This window comes from Petaurus breviceps, unplaced genomic scaffold (genome assembly GCF_028583685.1).
Source record: "Petaurus breviceps papuanus isolate PSGF00001 unplaced genomic scaffold, PetGlider_PUasm1.0 90750, whole genome shotgun sequence".
Classification (NCBI taxonomy): Eukaryota; Metazoa; Chordata; class Mammalia; order Diprotodontia; family Petauridae; genus Petaurus; species Petaurus breviceps.
The window spans coordinates 10,399,881-10,422,920 of record NW_027187335.1 but is presented as its reverse complement, the minus strand read 5'-3'; the positions used below and the strand labels follow the sequence as shown (position 1 = coordinate 10,422,920).

General features: G+C 44.6%; 2 protein-coding genes across 2 annotated transcripts in view; one reads left to right on the top strand and one right to left on the bottom strand.

The window, feature by feature from the left end:
* Positions 1-23,040, bottom strand: part of MRPL27 (mitochondrial ribosomal protein L27) — a 477,291-nt gene that overhangs the window by 255,113 nt on the left and 199,138 nt on the right. The window lies entirely within an intron of this gene.
* The window catches only part of CACNA1G (calcium voltage-gated channel subunit alpha1 G), a 92,884-nt gene that overhangs the window by 21,678 nt on the left and 48,166 nt on the right, over positions 1-23,040 (top strand). The window contains exons 10-11 of the mRNA XM_069067523.1: positions 20,302-20,453; positions 22,428-22,613. Coding sequence (XP_068923624.1) covers positions 20,302-20,453; positions 22,428-22,613 — 338 coding nt within the window. The remainder of the gene's footprint in view (positions 1-20,301; positions 20,454-22,427; positions 22,614-23,040) is intronic.

The window sequence follows — 23,040 nt, the reverse complement described above, 5'->3', positions numbered from 1 at the left end:
TGGAAAATAGCTTTTGTGAAGGCCTAGAGACTAGAAGTGGAATATTGAGGTCAGGGAGCAATTAATTAGTACTGACTGACTGAAATACAGAGTACATGGAAGCAGTGTGCAATTTGAAATGGAGGGGTAATTTGAAAGTAGGTTGGAGTCAAAAGGTTGAGGAGTTTAGATTTTTTTCTGAACGCAAAGAGAGCTGCTAAAGATCTTTGATCTTGGTGTGATATATACACAAAGACCTATAATACAAAATAATACATGATTAGCACATTAGAGAGACACAGACAAAGTGCAATGAAAAGTCTAAAGTGGGAAAGGTTATGACCGAGGAAAGCATTTCTCACTATTGGACTCCTTCTTTCTCCATGCTCTCTCCTCCCTTAGCTTCTTATGGCATCATACTCTCCTGGTTCTCCTTCTACATCTCTAACCACCTCTTTTCTGGCTCTGATGGTTCCTTTAGTCAACTGACCAATTAAGAAGCACATACTAAATGCCAGGCAGGAAGGGCAGTATGGTAGAGTAGATAGAGACCTGGCCTTGCAAAGAGAAAGATCTGGGCCCAAGTATTTCTTCTGACACATACTGGCTGTGCAAGGCACTTAATCTTTCTGTATCTTAGTTCCCTCATCTGTAAAATGATGTGGTTGGACTTCTTCATGATAAAGCTTCCTAGAGGAACCATTTGAGTCAGGCTTAAAAACTGTATAGGAATTCAATAGGGTTGGGATGAAAGGTTGAAAGAAGAAGAATTTCAGGTTCATAGACTCATAGATTTAGAGCTAGAAGGGATCTTAAAAGTCAAGTCCAGGGGTGGCTAGGTGGTGCAGTGAATAGAGCATTGGCCCTGGAGTCAGGAGGACCTGAGTTCAAATCTGGCCTCAGACACTTAACACTTACTAGCCATGTGACCTTGGGCAAGTCACTTAATCCCGATTGCCTTGCCCTCACCCCCTAAAAAAAGCAAAAAAAAAAAAAAGTCAAGTCCAGTACCCTCATTTTACAGATGAGGAAACTGAGGATGAATGAAATTAAGTGACCTGCTCAGGGTCTTATAGCTAGTAAGTATCTGAAATAGGATTTGAACTCAGGTCTTCCTGATTCCAAGTCCAGTACTCTATCCACTATTCCACAGATTATGAATAAAGGCATGGAGGTGGAAAAATATGGGTCACGAAATTAGGACAGTGACTAGTCCGGTTCGGCTGGAACATGCTTAAGGCTAAAGATTACATGAGAGAAGGATGGAAAGGTGGGTGGCACCATTGAAGGGCTTGGTCAGATCTATATAAGGCAACAGGAACACTAGTTGGGACATGAAGATGGTTTGATTGGAAGGGTGGTCAGGAGGATTATATTATGTATTATATTTTATTATGGTTATATTATATATATATATTATGCAAGTGTGGTGGCAGGGGGAATTGGAGAAGAAGAAATGTTTATGAGAAACATTGGGGAAATAGAATCTATAGCAAGTGGCAATGGATTAGATACAAGCAGTAAGAGAGTAGAAACGGTTGTTAACAACCACCGAGGCCTATAACATGGGAATCTGGCTGAACCAGCAGAGTCAGAAAGAGGAAGTTTTCAGGGCAAGGGAACAAGTTTGCCTTTGGACATGGTGCAGCCGATCCACAATCATTTATTGAGCACCTACTTTACTCTGTGCTAGGAGCTGATGATAAAAATACAAAAGTGAGAAAATCCTGCCCTCAAGGAGATTCACTGTTCAAAGAGGATGCTGAGTGTGAGGGCTGATGAGGCTTCCTATTCACAGTTGGACATGTGGGTCTGGAGCTTGGGAGAAAGGTCAAAACTAGATATATAGATTTGTGAGTCATTTACCTGGTACTGTGGTTGAAACTATGCCAGGCTAGTAAATATACTGGATAGGGTGAAAGTGTATGTAGTATAGAAAAAAACAGATCAATGACACAACATTAGGGGACACCCACTTTAAGGCATCTGGAACCATGTATGTGTTTTGCTGTTGTTGTACAAGTCACTTAACCTTGTTTGCCTCAGTTTCCTCATCTGTCAAATGAGCTGGAGAAGAAAATGTCAAACCATAGCTGTGTGACCCTGGGCAAGTCACTTAACCCTCTTTGCCTCAGTTTCCTCATCTGTCAAATAAGCTGGAGAAGGAAATGACAAACCACTAGCTGTGTGACCTTGGGCAAGTCACTTTACCATTTGCCTCAGTTTTCTCATCTGTCAAATAAGCTGGAGAAGGAAATGGCAAACCACTAGCTGTGTGACCTTGGGCAAGTCACTTAACCCTGTTTGCCTCAGTTTCCTCATCTGTCAAATAATCTGGAGAAGGAAACGACAAACCCCTCGAGGATCTTTGCCAAGAAAACCCCATTTGGGGTCATGGAAAGTCAGACACAACTGAAACGAACGAACAACAAAAAACATTGTTGCCTCTGGCTAGATTATAAACTCCTTGAGAGGAGAAACTTGTTTCACCTTCATCTTTGTATTCCCAGCAGCTAGTCCAATCCCTGGCATGTAGGAGATAGGGATAAAGATGGATTCTATGATTTCTTTGGCATTTGAAATTCCTGGATGGGTCAATTCTCTCCACTAATGCAGGATAATCTTTTCTTTGCAACTTAGACGCTCAGAGAGTTGCTTAGAGCACTGAAAGGTGAGGTAACTTGACCAGGGTCACACAGCCAGCAATTCATAGGATCATGAACTTAGAAAGGACCTGTTGTGGTTGTTGTTATTGTTGAGTCTTTTCAGTTGTTTCTGACTCTTCATGACCCTATTTGGGGTTTTCTTGGCAAAGATACTGGATCGGTTTGCCATTTTCTTCTCCAATTGATTTTATAGATAAAGAAACTGAGGCAAACAGAGTTAAGTGACTTGCCCAGGGTCACACAGCTAGTAAGTGCCTGAAGTAGGATTTGAACTTAGGAAGATTAATAATTTTTAAGATTCAAAGCCCGGCATTCTATCCAGCTGCTCCTAGAAGGGACCTTAGTGGCCATGAAGTCCAACACTTTCTAAACTAAGACACAGAAAGATTAAATGATTGCACAGCTAGTATGTGTCAGAAGAAATACTTGAACCCATATCTTCCTCTTTGCAAGGTCAAGTCCCTATCTACTATACCACACTGCCCTTCCTAGCTGGCACTCAGTAGGTGCTTCTTAATTGGTCAGCTGACTGAAGGAACCATCAAAGACAGAAAAATCGTGGTTAGAGATATAGGAGGAAAACCAGGCAAGGCCAGGTCTCTATCCACTATACCACATTGCCCTTCCTGCCTGGCACTTAGTAGGTTCTCCTTAATTGGTCAATTGACTGAAAGAACCATCAAAGAGGTAGTTAGAGATGTAGGAGGAGAACCAGTAGAACATGGTATCATAAGAAGCTGAAGGAGGAGAGAACATTGAGAAAGAAGGAGTCCAATAGTGAGAAATGCTTCAGAGAGGTCAAGGAAAATGAAGGCTCAAGACAAGCCATTGGATTGACCATAAGGCAGTCAGTAATGGTATCTGAGAAATTAGTTGCAATAGAATGATGTGAAAGGAAGGAAACCAGATTGTAAAGGGAAGCTCGTGGGTGGGAGAAGAGTTGGTGGTAGAGGCCTATATACAATTTTTTCATGGAGTTTAGTGGTGAAGGGAAGGAGAGAGCTGTGCTGGTGTCAGCGAAGAACCTTGATTATTTATTTTAATGTTGATTTATTGTTAACACTCCCTGAACATGTTTGTAAACTAATTGATTGGAGGAGATATTGCAGACATAGGAGAGAGTGGGGATGACTGATGGGGCACGGCCTAGAAGAGGGGATATGGAGGGGTCTCAAGGACATGGGCAGGGGAATTAGCATAACTGAGAAAGAGGGCTACCTTTTCATTTGTGATTATAGGGAAGGAGAAGAGTGTGGGTAACAGTAATGAGAAGTTTTGAGGGATGGAGGAGGGACAAGGGAGCTTTTGGAGGATGACCTCAGTCTTTTCAGTGAAGTAGGAGGCTAAGTCATCTGTGGTAAGTGTGGTGGGTGGGAGTATAGCTGAGGCTTGAGGAGAGAGGAAAAGTTTGAAATAGCCACTGTGTGGAATGAACTAGGGAGCTGATAAGAATAGAGTAGGATTGCTGAGCGGCAATGAAGGCCCAGCTGTAAGTCTGTGCACTAAAAATGTACAGTGGAAATATCATATGAATTTCAGACCTTTCTCAGCAGCTTCGTGCCTGTGTTCCTGTAAGCAAAGCACCATAAAGATCAGAGTTGGGTGTGATTGATCAGGGGCAGAGTCTTGGAGGAGGCTGTGTTTAAAACAGTTGGGTTTTTTTTTTTAAGTTTTATTGATGGTGTGGTTAGGTGGTAGAGTGAAGAGGGCCTGAGTTCAAATCTGACCTCAGACACTTAACACAAAAAACTAGCTGCGTGACCTTTGGCAAGTAACTTAACCTCAATTGCCCTACCTTCACCCTCCAAAAAAGCAAAAAAAAAAGTTTTATTGATGCCTTTGTTCTTATATCATCATTATTTCTAGATATAACCTCTATTCTCAGGGAAATTTCCCTTATAACAAAGACAATAGTTAAGCAAAACTAGCACAAGAATTGTGTCTGATTGTGTATGCAATGTCCTGAACCCATCATCCCCCACCTCTCCAAGGAAGAGAGGGAGGTGCATTTCTGAATATCTTTTCCAACCCATCATTTCACAGATTGGGATACAGAAAAGTAAGCTAACTTGCCCAAGGTTATACCATACAGATAGCAAACAATACAGCCAGGATGTGAGCCTGGGTCTTTGGATTCTAAATTGGAATTAAGGAAAAGGAAAAATATGGATTAATAGAGAAGAAGTGGAAAACTTAATGGCAAGATAAAACTTGACAGAATGGTCACTTGGAAAGGCTTTTTAAAGTTTGTGGTAAAAACAAAACATTGTTTTAATATTGGAGGCATGGAGTGTTAGGAACACAGCATTTTATGGAAGTGTGGGAGCCCTATTTGAGTTACCAAACACAAGTACTGCGCTCAAGGTATCCACTCAATCAATACTTTCTAATAAATAAATGAATGAATGATGAATAAAATAGATAGATGTGTATGTGTGTGTGAGAGACAGAAAGAGGGAGAGACGGAGAGAGGGACAAAGACAGAGAGAAAGAGTTAGACAGAGATAGTAAGAAGGACAGAGAGAGAGAGAGAATTTAATTGAGGGGGTGGTAGACATTTTGTTGATAGGATCCCCAAAACCTTACCTAACTGAGGAACCAGAGTGTTGTCTGTCAAATCTGAGGTAGGAGCTGCAGGCCAGGCTTTGGCTCCCAGGTTCATAGGCACATCCTCTACCATCCTGAGTTAGAGGATGCGATATGGGGTTAAAGTAGGGTGGAACAGCCTCTGCTGTGGGCTTCTCTAAATCAGAGTTATCTTGTCCTATGGGGCTATTGAAAAACAACCCATGTTATAATGATGCCTTTTGTCTTTATATCAAAGTTGTTTCCACACCCTCCATTGCGACAAAGAAAAACAATTTAACAAAAACATCAGCTATAGACTTGCATTCAGTGCAATTTGATAAGCATTTATTGAGTTCCTGCTGTGTGCCAGACCATATGTTAGGTACTGAGGATACAAAGAAAAAAAAATCCTAGTGCCTGCCCTCAAGGTCATTATATCCTATGGGGGAACCAATAAGTATATAGAAAATTAAATACAAGGGATTTTTTGTGGGGTGGGGGGGGAACAGATTTGTGATTTCATTGGTATAGGGAACTCCTAGTGAAGAAAAATCCCATTACCAATGCTGGTTGTCACCTGTTCTACAACTTATAATCTTTGAGAATTGCCTGGGATATTAGTAGGTTAAGTGACATGATCTCTTCACAGTCACACAGCCAGTGTGTATTTTTTTGTCAGGGGGAGGCAGTCAGAGTTGAGTAACTTTTCTAGGGTCACACAGCTAGTATCTGAGGCCAGATTTGAGCTCAGGTGTTCTTGACTCCAGGACTAGCACTCTGTCCACAATGTCACTTAGCTGCCCCAGCCAGTATGTATTAAAAGCAGATCTTCCTGATTCTAGGACCAACTCTCTATCCATTATCACATATACACAATATATACAAAGCAATTTCCCAGGGGGAAGGCTGTATACTTGGAAGGAATCAGGGCAGGCTTCCTGGAGGAGGTTGGCCTTGAGTGTGGCTTTTAATCAACAAGCATTGATTGACCATCCACTATGTGTCAAGTACCTTCACAGGCAATGACTATATAAAGACAAACATGAAACAGTCATTGTCCTCAAGAAGCTTACATTCTAATGGAAGAGATAATAAGCTATTCATGTATGTATACATATATGCACACGCAGAGTAAATGCAAAGACATACAAAACAGAGAAATACAAGGTAGATGAGGGAGGAAAATACTAGGAGCTGGAAGGATTAAGGAAGGCTTCATATGAAGGAAGTTAGAGATGAAGGTGAAGGTCAGAGCGAATTCCAGGTATGGAGGACAATTTCCTTGAAATGGAGGATAGAATGTGGTGTATGGAGAACAGTAGGTAGGCCCAGCTGGCTGACCCATAGAGGACAAAAATGTAGTGATGTACCATAAGCCTCTGTGCTCCTCTCCTCCTCCATGTTCCCTTACCTTCTCTGGCTGTGGTCAAGGACTCATGGCCATCTCTCTTTCTGACCTTTTCCTTTACCCTCCAGAATTACAGAGGAACCCGTGCAGAGGTGTGAGGGGCTAGCTTAGGGTTCTAGGTTAGAACTAGACTGTAGAAGTCTTTTAAAAGACAAAAATAAAAGATATTGATGTCTTATTCTAGAGCCAGTGAAGTTTCTAGATCGGGAATGGCATGGTCAGACCTCTGCTTTAGAAATCTGGCAGTTTTATGGAAAATGGATTGGAGAGGAGAAATACTTGAAGCAGGAAGACCAATTAGGAGGGTGTTGTAGTACCCCAGGGGAGAGGAGAGAATGAGTTTCTGTTAAGTGCCTACTATGTGCCAGGCCATGTACTAAGAGCTTCATCTCCCAACCACCCTGTGAGGTAGGTACTATTATCAGCTGAGAAAACTGAAGCAAACAAGTTAAGTGATTTGCCCAGAGGTTAAATGATTTGCCACAGCTACTAAGTGTCTGAGGCTGGATTCGAATTCTCCCCACCCCTAAACCCAGTGCTCCATCCACTTCACTACCTAGCTGTGACAGGCTGTAAGGGATTGAATTGAAAATGTATACAATAATCTTCCTAGTTGTGCCCCATTTCTCTGCTGTGAGGGAGGAGGTGTTTCATTCCTGAATTTTTATTGATTTTCCATTTTCTCAGAATGTATCTCCCCTTCAGTGATCTTTTCATTTATGCAGGGTTTTTTTTTTTTGAAAGCTGTCTCAGAGCCTGTTTGGGGTAGGGGAAGAGAAGGGTGGTGTGTGTGTGTGTGTGTGTGTGTGTTCGCTCAAGTGCGAGCTCGAACGCACGCATGCATGCACGAGCGGGCAATATAGGACTGGGGGGGAGTAGGCATGGAGAAAAATATGGTTTCTCCTCTCAGGGATCCCCATAATCAGGAATGTTGGACGCGAGCAAAGCTTTCATTGGCTTTCCCAAATGTCTTTCTTGGCTGATTGTTTGGAAAGGGAGTGAGGGTTGCTGAAGGGTGCTTCACTTTATGAGTAGTCTTTCTAGTTAACTCACTTGCTTATTTAATAAATATTTCTGCTGAAGAGTTTCCCTTCTCTGGTTTCCTGGAGGCCTTGGTGGGAGAAGGACACTCTGGTAATGTGTTTAACATGGTATCAGGACTCTAGCCCCAAGGCAGCTGGACTCAGTTCCCTTCCCTTCCTTGCCCATGCCCAACAACAGACCAAGTTAATTTTGACCTTGTTGGCCTATGTTTGACCTTTCTTGGCTGAGGCTTCCTGTCTTATGGGTTTAGATGCGGTAGTTGTGAGTGATGGTTTGCTACGTGATCCCCTTTGATATCTCAGAGCAGTTGTAGGGCTGGTGTGGTAGAGTAGGGGAGGGGGACCCAGAAAATACAAAGTTGACTGGGGTCCATGTCCCCATCTATGATTTTGATGTCCAAAGAATTGAAGGTTAGATAGTAAGAGTAGGGGTAGGGAGTGGAGAAGAAGGGACCATGGGGCCGAGATTGGGGAGGGGGTTGGCCGTGTATCGGGCGTCGGGCGCCTTGCTGGTAGTGACGCAGACACCGCAGACGACTTGGAAGGAGAATCGAGACCCTGAGCCAGCCGCAGTCCCGCATTCCCCGGGTGCCAGGCGGCAGGGAAGGTGGGAGGGGGAGGGGTCAGGCGGGGCTGGCGAACCTATCTTGAGCACAGGAAGGAGACAGGAGGGCAGGAAAGCAGAATGAGCCTCTGCTTGACCCTGGGGCTCCCATCCAGTCGCTGCTGGGTCTGGGTTGACTGGGGGAACGGAGGGGCGCCCCATTGGAAAAAGGGGAAGGAGAAAGGGAATGTAGTATCGGGATCATCGAGACAAGCCATGGTTGGGCACGGCAAGGAAAGGGGACAGCGCCACAGACCCGAAATCAGCACCGCTCTAGTTAGAGACGGAAGCCTCTGCGTCTGTTGGAATATCAGTTCAATTATGAATGGGGACAGAAGTCTGACACCCCACGCTATGGCCTGTCGGCTCCTCAGTGCTCTCCCCTCCTTGTCCCTATCCTCTCAATGCCTCCCCAACCTGTCTTTTTGCATCCCCTAAATCCTGTCCCCTTAGGGCAGCCCTCCAGCTTGGTTCGCAGTTCCTCTTCTAAATTCTTCCTGGATTTTTGGGGTAATCTTCCCCTAAATCAGGGATTATTAATCTAGGGTCTAAGGGTAGATTTCAAGAGTTCCGAGAACTTGGATAGGGGGGTGGGAGGGGCGGAGATTGCATCTTTATTTCAATAGAATTGGTTTCCTTTGTTATCCTATGTATTTTATTTCATGTTTTTAAAAGCATCCCCCTCTGTGCGGGAGTCTGAAGGCTCCATCAGACTGCCAAAGGGGTCCGTGGCACTAGAAAGGTTGAGATCTTCTGCCCTAAATCTAATGTTCCCACACCACTCCATCCTGTATCTTTCCAACTCCAATGTCTGTCTTGATGTCCATCTTCCCTTCAACCCCTCAACCCTCCCCCACTCCACGCCGTGCCCCCCCCCCCTCCTCACCCCTGTCCCTATTCTGTTCTCAAGGCTTAGGTCTCCTTGGAATCAGACGAACTAGATGCCTCCTCCCTCCTTTAGGGAGCTGGGGCGGGGAGGGGAACGGGAATGGGGGGGGGGGCGGGTCACTGAGCAGAGGCACAGCAAGTAGAAGGAAGGGGGAAGGGCAAACACGGAATAAGGCCTGAGGGAGGCTTGTGCTCAGTGGCTCTGCCAGCGGGTGGGAGAGAGAGTGTGCTGCGGGCGGTGGGTGTGTTGTGTCTGGGTGCATGTGCCCGTGTGGGTGAATATGCACACATCCAGAACTCTGCCAGGTTGTCATCACCCCTGTGGGCACCCACTCCCTAAGTGCCAGGAAGAGGTTCTCCTACTTTACCCGGGGGTGGAAAGGGGGGTGTTTCCTGTGTTTCCCTCCTTATAGGTAGAGAGACTTTGGGGGCAGAACAGGAGACTCCTGCAGGAACCAGTGGGGCTCCCAAATGCTTCCCCTTCTTTTCTTCCTTTGTGTTTTTCCTCCTCCACCTTCTCCTCCCTGGCCTCAGGGAGGACTTATGACTTTCCACTTTCTTGACCTGGTCCCCTGCACTACTGGGTTATGTAGAAGCCAGTGCAGGGATATGAGAGGCTAGTTTAGATATAATAGGTACTTAAATAAATAGTTTTTGAATGAGTGAATGAATGAACAATTGGTGTGGGGGGGTCAGGTCCTTAGGACTGAGTCCTGTTGGTGATGACCATTTTCCTTTACTAAGATGAACATGAATGTCATTAAATAAGGGAAAATGCAAGGAGGAAGAGAGGTTTCAAGTGGATACACAGAAGGGCTTCTGCACCACTGAGGAATGGAGTGATAGAATTTGGGTTCAGCACTGCCCCTCCCTCAATTTCATTAATAAAAAGAAGGAAGGACCAGTAATGGAGGCAGTAGCCTGACCTAAGTGATTTCCTTTCCATCCTGAATGACAAGGGAGTTTCTCCTGAGGCTGCAGTGCCAGGCCTCTCACTGGAGCCTTGACATTGTACCAACACCTGGCTGCTGAAGTGAAAACAGGGGCAGAGGTGGGAAGGAGTCCCTTGGGCGGGCCAGGCAGAACAGCTGCATGACTCCTCAAGCTTAGAACTCAAAAGAAGGCAGGCTGATCTCTGGGTAGGTCCTAAAAGCAGCAGCTACGATATCATAGCCACTGCAGCATAAATGGCCCCTGCCATCTGGCCCCTGGAGCTTAAGCAGCCCTACTTAAGGTGAGAAAGACTTCGAAAAGGGGTAGTAGGGAAAGACCCAGGAATGGGGGCTATAGAGAATGATTAAGAAATACACACAGAGGGAGAGACAAAGGCACGAAATGAATGAGAGCCACACAGAGAGGCATACACACACACACACACACACACACACAGATACTGGCAGACAGAAATGTGGGCACACACACAGCGCCAAAGAAAGAGAGAGAAAATGGACATGTGCAATAGATACCAGGAAAGACAAAGAAAAACAGGGAGAAGACAGAGCCTGGAAACCAGCAAACACTTGTTTTTTAAACTGTGGTCTTCAGACTGTTTTTTTTTTTTTTTTTGTTCATGGATATCTGAAATCTAAATAAGAAAGGACCTTGCCCTCCTGGGGAAGCAGCAGAATGTGATAGAAAGAATACTGGCTCTGGAGTCATTGTCACTGCCTAGGTAATCTTGGGCAAGATACTTCACCTCTGGGATCTGTTTCCCCATCTGTAAAATAAGTGGGTTGGACCTACATGGTTCCTAAGCTTCCTTCTAGCTCTAAATTTTTCATCCTATGAGTTTGGGGTGGGGAAAGGAAGAGAGAGAAAATAGGATTGAAGGAGAGGAAGTAGAGTAGTTAAGTTGCTTTATTGTGAAGCAGATTGATACAGTAGGAAAGAGCACTGAATTTTAGGTTGGAGGACATGGGGTTTGAATCGTCTTTATGCTTTTTGTCTGTGTGACTAAGGGCAAGCCATATCACCTTCCTGGGCCTCAGTTTCCTCATTGATTAATTGAGGAAGTTGGATTAGCTTCTTTATAGAGATAATTCTTCTGATCCTATGTTTTCTGTAATAGGGTACCATGCAATCTTGCCTCAGGCAAAAAAGCCAATTCCTCTAGGTCTCCTCTTCCCTCCCCAATGCCCAAGAATTTCCTTTTATCTCTGATTCCTTTGTCCTAGCCTAAGTCTACACATTCATTCCCTATCATTATAAAGTGCCCAGTCCATCCACTGTTCTTTGACGTGCTATTGAAGAGCTGCTTATTTCTTCCATCCACTTCTCAGTCCCCCTGACCCAAACTCCCTCCCCTTGTTAAATTGCTTTATCCAAGCTTGGCCCTGCTTGCATTCCTCCCCTCCCAGGCTCCCTTCCTCCTCCCCCTTGAATCTCTGGGATTCAGTGACACTGTGAAGTTAGTCAATCAACAAGCATTTAATAAGTGTTTGCTATGTGCCAGGCTCTGGCAACATAAAGGCAAAAACATGATCCCTGACTTCGAGAAGCTCACATTCTAATGGGGGAAGGCATCCAGCATATAAAAGTACATAATAGATATATTGATATGGATATAGTGAAAATGGAATATATTCTCCAAGGGAAGGGGAGACCTGAGAAAGGTCTCTTGTAGAGGGTGGGATTTGAGTTTGGAAGGAAGCCAGGAGGTGAAGAAGAGAAAGAAAAGACTTCTAGGCATAGGAAATAGCCAATAAAGAGGCAGAAAGCCAAGAGATAGAGTGTGTGTGTGTGTGAGTGTGTGTGTGGCTTAGGAGCTGAGTGTCCAATTTCTGCCCTCAGGGAGCTCACCTTCTGGTTGGGGTAACCATATGTACAGCAGTGAGCAGGTACCCAATGAATGCAAGGTTTTCCTGAGAAGGCAGGACCTATACAGATCTTTGGGTAACTGGACCCCTGGGGCAACTGGAGGAACAGGGATATGGACAGAGGGAGAGGAAGGGACTGGCAGAGTACCTGCTGCTATAGGAATGAATAGCAGCCATCACCAGCAGGGGCTACAAGTGATGAAGAGAGAGTGATGATGTTTTGGGCCTAGGAATTTTTTGTTTTCTCCTGATCTCTGCCCCTGCCCTTTTCTAAGCTAAACCCATTTGTCTGATGTCTGGGCTAGGGTGAGAGGAAGCCCAGTGAAAGGCAAAAAACAGAGCTGGGGGTCTAGGAAATACTTTGCCTTCCTCACATCAATTCTATTTCTATCTCTGCTACTTGGGGCAGGGGACTAACTCTGGTCCTGGAACAGAGACAAGTATGACTGGGGGAGGGGAAACATGGCTGGGAGAGCTCAGGCCCATACTTCTCTGGGGCTGCAGGGGTTCCTTAGGTGGAAGCCAGATGGATGGGCAGGCAGACAGGTGGCAGACAGGCAAGCAGATGGACAGGCAGCCTGGTGGACAGATAAGCCGACATAGCCCCAGACCACTCAACCTCATCTCTCATAGATGATCAGTGTCACTGCCAGACACATGTCGGGACAGAGTTTCTATTTATAAGTGAATGAGGTTGGCTGTTCTAAGAGGGGAAGGGCCCCCAGGAGGGGGATGAGGAGCCAGGGGAAGAGGGTGATGATTAGTTTAGGCCCTAGGTTGATAGGCAGGGGAGTAGGGGAATCGTGGGAGAGGACAGGCCCTGAAAGGGATGCTGTCCCCAGATTTTCAATGGCACTAGAAAGGTGGGAGGAGGGGACTGCTTTTAATGTGTTAGATATCAGCTGAGTGAGTATTCTTGTTCAGCTAGGGACTCAGAATATGGCCCAGGCATAATGAATGCCCATGGCCTCTCCCTAGAAGGCTCACCTGGTTCAGGCTACACTCCTCCCCCCAACTGAAGGGTTGTCTTCCTGGTAGGTGTGAGATCGGGGGGAAGAATGGAACATAGGCAGAGAAAGAAGAATGTTGGAGTCTTAGCTCCAACAGAGTTCACACATGAGTAGGGAATGATGAGTAGGGGATGATTTGGGGATCTAGGGAAAACGAGTGGGAATTAAGGACAATAAAGAAGGAGAGTGGTACTCAGTGAGGGCAGAAGTATAGTACTCTATGCTAACATCCATTGCCCAGTCTACACATATTATTTATACATATATATTTAGGAAGAATATCTAAAATCTTTTTAAAAAGTTCTTATGTACAGAATTGATTATCAAATAACAATCCAATGAAGAATTATTTCTGATTGCAATTTGTTTGGGAATAACACAGTAGATGATAAAATAATGAGTGACATAGCTTAGAGGTGACCACTCAGAATAGCCATGAGGCTATTCACTCATGCCACTCCACTGTCCTGATGCTAGTCCAAACCTTTCTCACCTCATATCTGGACTATTGCTAATCTATTCTGCACAGTGCTACTAGCTTTCTCTCCCCCAAACATCAATTTGTTTGTATCATTCTCCTATTAAAAAAATCTTTAATAACTCCTCATCACCTAAAAAATAAACTCCAAATTCCTAAGCCTGCCATTCAAGGCCCTTCATAATTTGACCCCAACTTACCTTTTAAGCCTTATCCACTGCTACTTCTGCTAGACCTAGGACACTTTAACCCAGGGCCAAATCATCCCTTATAACTCCCTTGCTCCTGCAAGTACCACATGTTACCTATTCATCTGTGAACTCTATTGGAGTGAGGACCCAACATTCTTCTTTCCCCACCTGTGTTCCTCTCTTACCACCTGTCTCCAGGAAGCTAGTGAAGTCCTTGGTTAATGAAGGAGAAGGGAGTTAGTATACCCTGAACCATATGGGATTCTAGTGAAGCCCCTGGGAAAGACCACAGGCATTCATAATACCTGGGTCTATCCTCTTGGCCCAGATCACAGAGTTTTCTTTTCCCTCTGAACTCCTGGCATATTTTCTTCTAATAATGGCCAGTATTTATATGCTGTTTTATGGTATGCAAAGCAGTTTACATATGTATCTCATTTGATCCTCACAACTCTGTGAGATAGGTGCTATTATTATCCTCATTTCACCAAGGAGAAAATTGAAACTTAAGAGAGGAAGGATTATCTCCATTTTACAGATGAGAAAACTGAGGTCAAGGAAGATAGGTGACTTGCCCAGGCAGAATTCTAACTCAGATACTCAATCCACTATACCACTTAACTGCCAAATTAATATACTTGATACCTCCCTGCAGGCCTCTTTCCCTGTCTTTGTCTATACTGTGCCAGGAATGCCCTCCCCTTGGATCTAAGTTCTTCCTTTGTTCAAGAGACAGTTCAAGGGTTCCTTCCTTTCTTGCCTTCTCTTTCTCTCCTCTTCTGAACTCCTAGAATGAATTATTTATGCCATTCATCTGTCATTTACTTTGCATTATTTATTTATCCTTTGAATGTACTTGTCCTGTCTTCTCCCTAACTCACTTATAAGCTCCCTGAGGGCAAGGACTAAGTCTCACATAACCTTATTTCTCCAGTGGCTTGTACAAAGTAGGCTCTCTATGTGTTTGTTAATGGTTGTTGTTCAGTAATTTCAGTTGTGTCTGACTCTTCATGACCCCATTTAGGGTTTTCTTGGCAGAGATCCTGAGGCAGTTTGCCACTTCCTTCTCTGGCTCATTTTACAGATGAGGAAACTGAGGTAAATAGGATTAAATGATTTGCCCAGAGTCTCACAGCTAGTGTTTGAGGCAAGATTTGAACTCAGGAAGATGAGTCTTCCTGACTCCAAGCCTGCCATTCTAATTCAGCTCAATATCTCGTTGCTTTATTTGTTGATGATGGCAAAGGCCAAAGAGGGTATTACCACTATGAAAAGTTTGAGTCTGTGTGTCCTTCCTATGTGCCCTTCCTATATGTTCTTTTGGTAGAAAGAGCCACAGATTTGGAATCAGGAAGAAGTGGATTTGGATCCTGCCTCTGATACTTACTGGATGAGTGACCCTGCACCAGCCACTTCCCTTCCCTTAGCCATAGTTTTCTCATCTGCAAACAAGGGTGATGATACTTGAAGCATTTACGTCACAGAGTTATTATGAGGAAAGCATTTTATGCATCTTGAAGGACAGTGAGAGTTTGCATAGTGGATAGAAAACGGGCCTCCAAATGAGAAAGGCCTGGGTTCCAGTCCTGCTTCTGGCACATACTATCTGTGTGACTTTAAGCAAGGGACTTTCTCAGTCTAGATATTACAGAGAAAGTGCAATCTGCATTGATAAAGGGAGTTCCCTCACCTTGGAGTTTCCATACCAATGAAATCACAATTCCATTATCCATTACTATCCTAAAGGACAATCTGAATAGGAGTTTGTTGTTGTCCTGGGTATGCATGGAGGGAGTTTGTCTATTTCTTACCTTCATGCCTATTTCTATCATATAAATGCTTAGGCTTAGACACAGAGGGGTGAGAGAAACTGAAGTGCTCATTGCCCATGACCAGGAAAAGAAGAGAACTGGGCACCTTTTCTAGAGACCATCCCCAAGTCTATCACTTTCAAGTCCCATCTATCTAGAGCCTTGGCATCTGGGAACAAACAAAGGCTGGATAACAGAAACAACTGCCCTGATAACAGGGGAAAGGGTCACTGAGAGAAGATTGTGCCCAAACTGTGCTAACCTGTCTGGAGGCAAGGGAAAAGTGGCCAGCCTTCTTGCCAGGTCCTTAGTTGTAAGAAAGGTGGATAGAAGGAAGAATTTTGGAAAAATGAAAAGGATAGTTTCATGGGAGCCATGGCTACTGCACACCTCCCTCCTCCCCCTCCCGGGACAGCTGGGTTGCTATATTTTGTACTTTGTGCCCTTGATCTGCCTTTTCAGAACTTTCCCAGGCTCATGTTTACAGCCCTGCCTCTCCAAAGGGAGGGTGTTTCCTTCACTTGTACCCAAGTGGAGACCAAGTCTGAGAGCGGAAAAAGAGAGTTGTTCCAAGTCTATTCAGCATGTCATAGGTTCACAACCTGAACTCCAACTTACAGAGGTCCCTGAAGTAGACAGAATGCTGTACTTAGACTTACAAAGACCTGAGTTCAAATTCTATTCTGGGCCAGTCACTTAACCTCTATAGCCTCAGTTTCCTCATCTGTAAAATGGGGATTGCACTCAATAGTCTCTAAGGACCCTTCTACTTCCCAATCTATGCTCCTATATTCCTTTTTACAAGGTAAGACAGAGGGCCACCAGAGCAATGATGGCTAGCAGAACCATAACTAGCAATTACTGTTTCCAGGACAAGTATGGGGGAGAATCACATGGGGGACCCACCTGGGATACCACAGGCTTTCCTCCCCTTTAAAGGCCTGGCCACTATTTGAGGACATGAAGTGTGGGGAAGAGGGGAACTGGCCTCAAGGAAGAGGAAATAAACATTGGGATGAGCCCACTACGGCAGAAGCCAGATGGGCCAGTGAGAAGGTATGATGCTATTGGTGATCTCTAAACTTCCCACCCTCAGACAAAGTCTTGGTCCCCACCCTAGCTACATTTCTCCTGGCTGGGTATGTCTCCATCCTTTGAGGTCACTTGTTATCTCCTTACTCTGGAAAAGAGGTAACAGTATATGTTTCCTTGGGGAAATATCATGTCCCTCTGGGGGAAGAGTCCTACCAGGATGAGGCCTATGATCATATCACTAAGATGTGACTTTTTGATGTGTATATAAATAAGTACAGATATTCATCCTCCAGAAGGGAACTGAAAAACTAAAGAAAAGCTGCTTGTGGAAGGAGGTGTGTGTGTGTGTGTGTGTGTGTGTGTGTGTGTGTGGTGTGTGTGTGTGTGTATTCATGCATTTACACTACAGGAAGATGGTTAAAAGGAGACAGAAGTAGAGCAGGCCAGGAGACCACCTTGCTGGAAATTTGTCTGAGCAGCTGAACATGGGGAGAGAACAGTATTATCCTCTTTCTGATACAATAATACCTTCCTTCCTTGTATTGCCCTAAAGCCTTCAGTCCCATGGCTCTGATAAGCCATCAAAATTCTCACTCTCATCCTGACCCTCCTCTAACTAAGAGACCAATTTACTGTTTAACTAGGTCAGGTTAATGCTGCTCCCACCCCTACAATGTGGAGCATAGGAAGCAGCCAAGATATGGCTGGTATAACTGCCCCTTTGCCTCAGCCATCCCCAAGTCCCAGAAGAGAGCTAATCTTCCTCCAGGCAGCTGGTGTTCTGCTCCCACCTTCCAGAGTGACTTGGGTTGTTGAGAGCTTCTCCTCACCCCCTCCCTTTCTTTACTCCAAAGAACACAGGTTAGACATTGGCCTAAGAGCTGGGAACGTTTATCCTTCTGAGTAGCCTTTGATGATCAAGGAACAAAATAAACAGAGATCCCAAAATATCACTCCCAGCTGCCCTTCCCCTGCCCCCCAGTGCTATAATCAGGGTGAGGGAGAAGACCCTTTCAGGATGGAGGTTAGAAGAGGCCTAGAATGAAGAACTCTAGGATTACACTACCCTTTCTGCCTCTCCACAGGCTGGATAGACAGGTGGTAGTCATTTTGTTGTATCTGGTCATGACCAGAGTTGTACATGAGCTCTCTCTATTTTGGAGAAGGTCAGATCAGGCATCTGGGGAGACAGGTGGCCTGATCTATAGGACAGTGCTTAGATGGGCACCTGACTAGATAAGCAAAAACTGGCATTTATATAGCAATTTTAAGGTTTGCAAAATATTTTATATACATTATCTCATTTGATCCTCCCAATAATTCTTCATGGTACATGGAGCTATTATGTAAAAGTTTCTCCATTTTATAGATGAGAAAAAGTGAATTAACTTGACCATGCATAATTATGTAAAACCCAGGTCTCCCTGACTCTAGATCCAGGCCTCTATGAAGTAGGAATGGAATGGCTAATTCATATATTTTTTGAGGAAATTGGGATTAAGTGACTTGCCCAGGGTCACACAGCTAGTAAGTGTCTGAGGGCACATTTGAACTCAGGTCTTCCTGACTCTAAGGCCAGTGCTCTATCCACTATACCATCCAGTTTTCCCTTGATTCAGATTTGGTGGCTGCACATTTTCAGTGGTGGTAGGCTCAGTGGAGATTCTGGCTAGATAAAGTGGCCAGTTACATGGGTCACTGGTCAGAAAGGAGAGATATTAGATAAATGGCTTTTTAGTGGTTCTGTGATGTCTTAGAGTTGAGAAAACATCTGAGTTTGAAGCCTGCTTCTGCTGTTTTCTGTCTGTGTGACTGGATAAGTTGCTTTACCTCTCTAAGCCTCAATTTCCTCATCTGTAAAATGAGGATAATAATATCTTTAGTAGCTAATTCAAAGAGCTGTTGAGAATATAAAAAAAGATAATATATGTAAGGTGAATTGAAAACCTTTCAAGCACTCCATGAACCTCAAAACACTGTACAGATATCAGCTATTATTACTGAGGCGAATGGTATTTAACTGGTCAGATGATGAGACTGGGAAGTTTGTTAGTTGTTTATTGGTTAGGTGGGGTGACTATATAAACAGCATGGCTGATTTATTAGGTAGACAGATAGATGAGATTGGTCATAAGTTCTTCTAATGAGATGGAAATTCTTATTCCCCAGGAATGTGAAGGACAGGGTTTTATCTTTTTTTTTTACAGATAGGGCAGCTAAGGCATAGAGAGGAAGTATAAGTGACTTATTCAGGTTTACCCAGTAAGTAGGTAGGTTCTGGGAGCAAAGAACAGGACACAGGTGTCCAGACTTTTAGTCTCAGACCTGTACCTTCCTATGCCTTCCCCTTCCTCTTTTGCTGGGAGGAAGTGTATGTGTGACTGTCTATGTGTGAGTGTTTGGAAAGAGGAAAATGTGGTCTGCAGTTGGCCAAGAAAACTCTGCCAAATCCACATAGTAATTGTAGACCACGTGTGAGTCTGGTTATTTGCGCAAGCGTGGATGCTTTGGGGGAGGCATGATGCTGAGTGCAAGTCCACAGAGATTATCCTTCGACTTCTAAATAGCATCAGAATAACTCTGGCCTGGGCTGATGGAACTAATGCTGCAGCACTAGGGAAAGCCCAAACTCTTGGGGAATAAGACAATACATGGGGATGGACCCAGAGCATTCCAGCACAAGAACCCACGTGGATGAAGGTCTAAAACTGGGTCTGGCCCTCAGTGGGTCAGAAATAGGTGCATAGAGATGGAGGCAGGCATGGAAGGGGAACATGGGGAATATAAGTTGACCCATCTCTGAGATGGTTCCCTTCATCCATGTGAGGGTGCGCCTAGAACCTTTGTGGAGGATATTATGTTTCCCCACCCCTACCAATCTCAAGACTCTGAAAATGGAGGCACTTCCTTGATTTTTTTTTGGAAGGGGGGGGAAGACAAGGTAATTGGGGTTAAATGACTTGCCAAGGTCACACAGCTAGTAAATGTGTCAAATGTCTGAGGCTGCATTTGAACTCAGGTCCTCCTGATTCCAGGGCCAGTGCTCTATTCACCGCACCACCTAGTTGCCCCTACTTCCTTGATTTTGCTGACTTTAATCACGGCCAAAGATAGCAAATATGGCAGCAGCCAGGAATTGTAAAGTTGTTTGGTTTGGGGTTGTTTTTGAGACAATCAGGGATTAAGTGACTTGCCCAGGGTCACACAGCTAGTAAGTATCTGAGGTCAGATTTGAACTGAGGTGCTCCTGACTCCAGGGCTGGTGCTCTATCCACTGTGCTGCCTTTGGAACTGTAAAGTTTTTCAATGACATTTTCCTGACTACTATTTTATTTTTATTATTTTGGGGGTGGGGTTTTGAACACCAGACCTCCGATTTTTATTGTAATTGGGAACTCCCCACTTTGCAGTATGCAATGTTAAAGAGGTGTCAAGACACCGAAAGGTGAACTAACATGATGATACAGCCAGTATATATCAGGGACTGAATTTGAGCCCTGGTCTTCCTGACTCAGAAGCCATCTTTTTCTCCACTAGACCAGGAGGTGTCCTAATAACCTCTGAGTTAAGGCTCAGAGGAGGTTTGGAGAGGGTAGATAACTCAGAGGAGATATAATGCCCACTCCTCTGAGAGACCCTGGTGGAGAAGTCAGTTGCCCTTTGTGGGCCTAGTTATTAGCAAGTCACTTTATGTCACTGGGCCCTGGTTTCCTCGTCTGCAGAGGGAGATGACGATCTGTGCCGTGACATCCCCTGATCCTATATCCCCCATCTTATCCTTTCCCCCACCTCTGCTACCTCCAGCCTGAGGAACTCACCAATGCCCTGGAGATCAGCAACATTGTCTTTACCAGCCTCTTTGCCTTGGAGATGCTGCTGAAGCTGCTGGTGTATGGCCCCTTTGGCTACATAAAGAACCCTTACAACATTTTTGATGGTGTCATCGTGGTCATTAGGTAAGTTCTGCGTTCTCCCAGTGGGCTTTCTGATCAGAGGCCAAGGACTTGGGGAGGGAAAAAATTGGCTTAGGAAGAAGCTGGGGGCCTGCAGTCATCTGTGAAGAAGGCTGTTGTCAAGCTGTCCTCCTTCCCTCCCACGCTAAAGGTTAGCCAGATGGGAGTCGGATGGTTTAATAGACATTACACTTGACACAGCACTGGAAGTGGGGTTCTAGTCTCTACTTTGTAACCTTGGGCAACTCACTTCATTTCCATCTGTACAATGCCATGGTTGGGATTAGATGATCAACACTCACTCCATCTGAGGCTTTTATATTCTTCTCCCATAATTCCTCTCATTTAATTTTTTTTTGGCGGCAATGTCAGAGGGCTGCCATGTCACCAGTCATTAATAATAGCTTTCTTTTCACTTCTGTCTTGTACTTTCCCACTTACTTGAAAATCTTGAGTTTCTCTGTTTCTCTTTATTACCACCTACAGTCCTGTATGTCAGTCGACCAGCATTTATTAAGCACCTACTATTTACTAGGTACTGTGCTAAATGCTAGAAATACAAAGAAAGGCAAAAACAAACCAAAACAAAAAACAGTCCCTGTTCTCAAAGAGTTCACAGTTTAATGGGAAGAGACAAAATGAAAAAACTATGTACAAATAATACAGAGACAGGATAAATTGGGGGTAATCTCAGCAGGAAGGCACTAAGATTAAGGAGAACCATGAAAGGCTTCTTGTAGAAGGTGGGACGTTTGCTGAAACTTGAAAGAAACCAGGTAAGCTAGAAAAGGGGATAGTGTTTCAGGCAATGTATGTCCTAGAATACATCTCATCTCCTTAACTCTATCATATCCCTTTCTGCCATCTTCCCTCCATTCCAAGCCCTTCTGCCATCCTGCTCATTTCGGTTGGGGGGAAACATGTAGGAGTAAACAGCTTTGGAGACAAATATTTGAGAGAGGTAGCAGCCCGTTTTGTAAATTGGTTGAAACCCTTGTGGGTGCTCCCAAGAACTCAGTTTAGGGTTTCCAAATCATTGCTCTATCCCAGCCCAGGCTTGGGGCCAGGAGAGAAAGCTTTATTACTTTTTTCTGGTTGGCTTTAGATTTCATTAGAGAAGAATAAAGCAAACATTTCATAACCTGATGCTGTTCCATAAGCTGAATGGGGAAAGGGTAGGGGGCTAGAAGGGGCAGGAGGAGTCCTATTGGATGCAGTAATGGGGCCTCTGTCTAGGAAAAGGATGGGAATAATTACAGGCATAGAGCTGTTATTTGGAATACCACCATTCCTGAAGCAGTTTGGAGGCCACAAGGTAAAACAGAGAGTATCAGTGCTTCTATCTCTGTGGATATTAACCTCTCCCCATAGTGGATCGGAGGGAGCTCCTCCCACAAAGGAGGGAGAGAACACTTCTATCCCCACCCCAGGAGATGGGGGATATGGGAGGAAATGGAGGGCAGATTAAAGATAAGTGGAAACGGGGCGGCCAGGTAGCACAGTGAGTAAGAGCACCAGCTCCAGTGTTGAGAACACCTGGAGATCGAATCCCAGGCTCAGACACTTAGCACCCACCCAGAAACACCTGGCCGTGTAACCTTGAGCAAGTTACTTAACCCCAATTGCTTAGGGGTTGCCAGGTGGCTCAGCGAGTAAGAGCACTGGCTCCAGTGTCGGGATGACCTGGATCAAATCCAGGCTCAAATACTCAGCACCACACCCAGAAATAACTGGCCGTGTAACCTTGAGCAAGTTACTTAACCCCAATTGCTTTAAAAAAAAAATTAAAAAAAAAAGATAAGTGGAAGGGATAGGATAGAAATTCGGGTCATCATTCATCTCCATAGTTCTGATCCAGTCACATTGATGGAGTAGTTTCCTTTAGTGTCTACCCAGGTTTGTTAAGCACGGCCTAACACTGTGCCTTCTTCCCCTTATCTCCTCATCCTTGTTCCAACTTCCCTGCCTCTCACACAGTGTGTGGGAGATTGTGGGCCAGCAAGGTGGAGGTCTATCTGTACTTCGGACCTTCCGGCTGATGAGGGTGCTGAAACTGGTCCGTTTCCTGCCTGCTCTGCAGCGACAGTTGGTGGTCCTCATGAAGACCATGGACAATGTGGCTACTTTCTGCATGCTACTAATGCTCTTCATCTTCATCTTCAGGTGAGGAGGGGATCAGGTAGGACCTGACCCTTCTGTGTAGGGTTCCAAGCCAAGGTAAAGTAATCAACCTTTAAAAATAATTTTTTTTCAATTAACAAGCATTTAATTTTCTCTATCTAGTAACCCTCCTCCCTGCTCTGAGAAAGGAAAAAAAAAATAAAAACAAAACACTTGTAACAAATATGCACAGTCAAGCAAAACAAATTCCCCCATAGGCCATGTCTAAAAATGTATCTCATTCTGCATGCTGAGCCTATCACCTCTGTCAGGAATTGGGTAGCATGCCTCATCATCCCTTCTCTGGACTCATGATGGTTGGTCATTGTGTTGATCAGAGTTCTTAAGTGTATTATTTTTTTTTAAAGTAACTGATCTTTTGGAAGCACCTCAAAAAAAGCGCTCGGACCCTGAGTATTTTCTAGTTCTC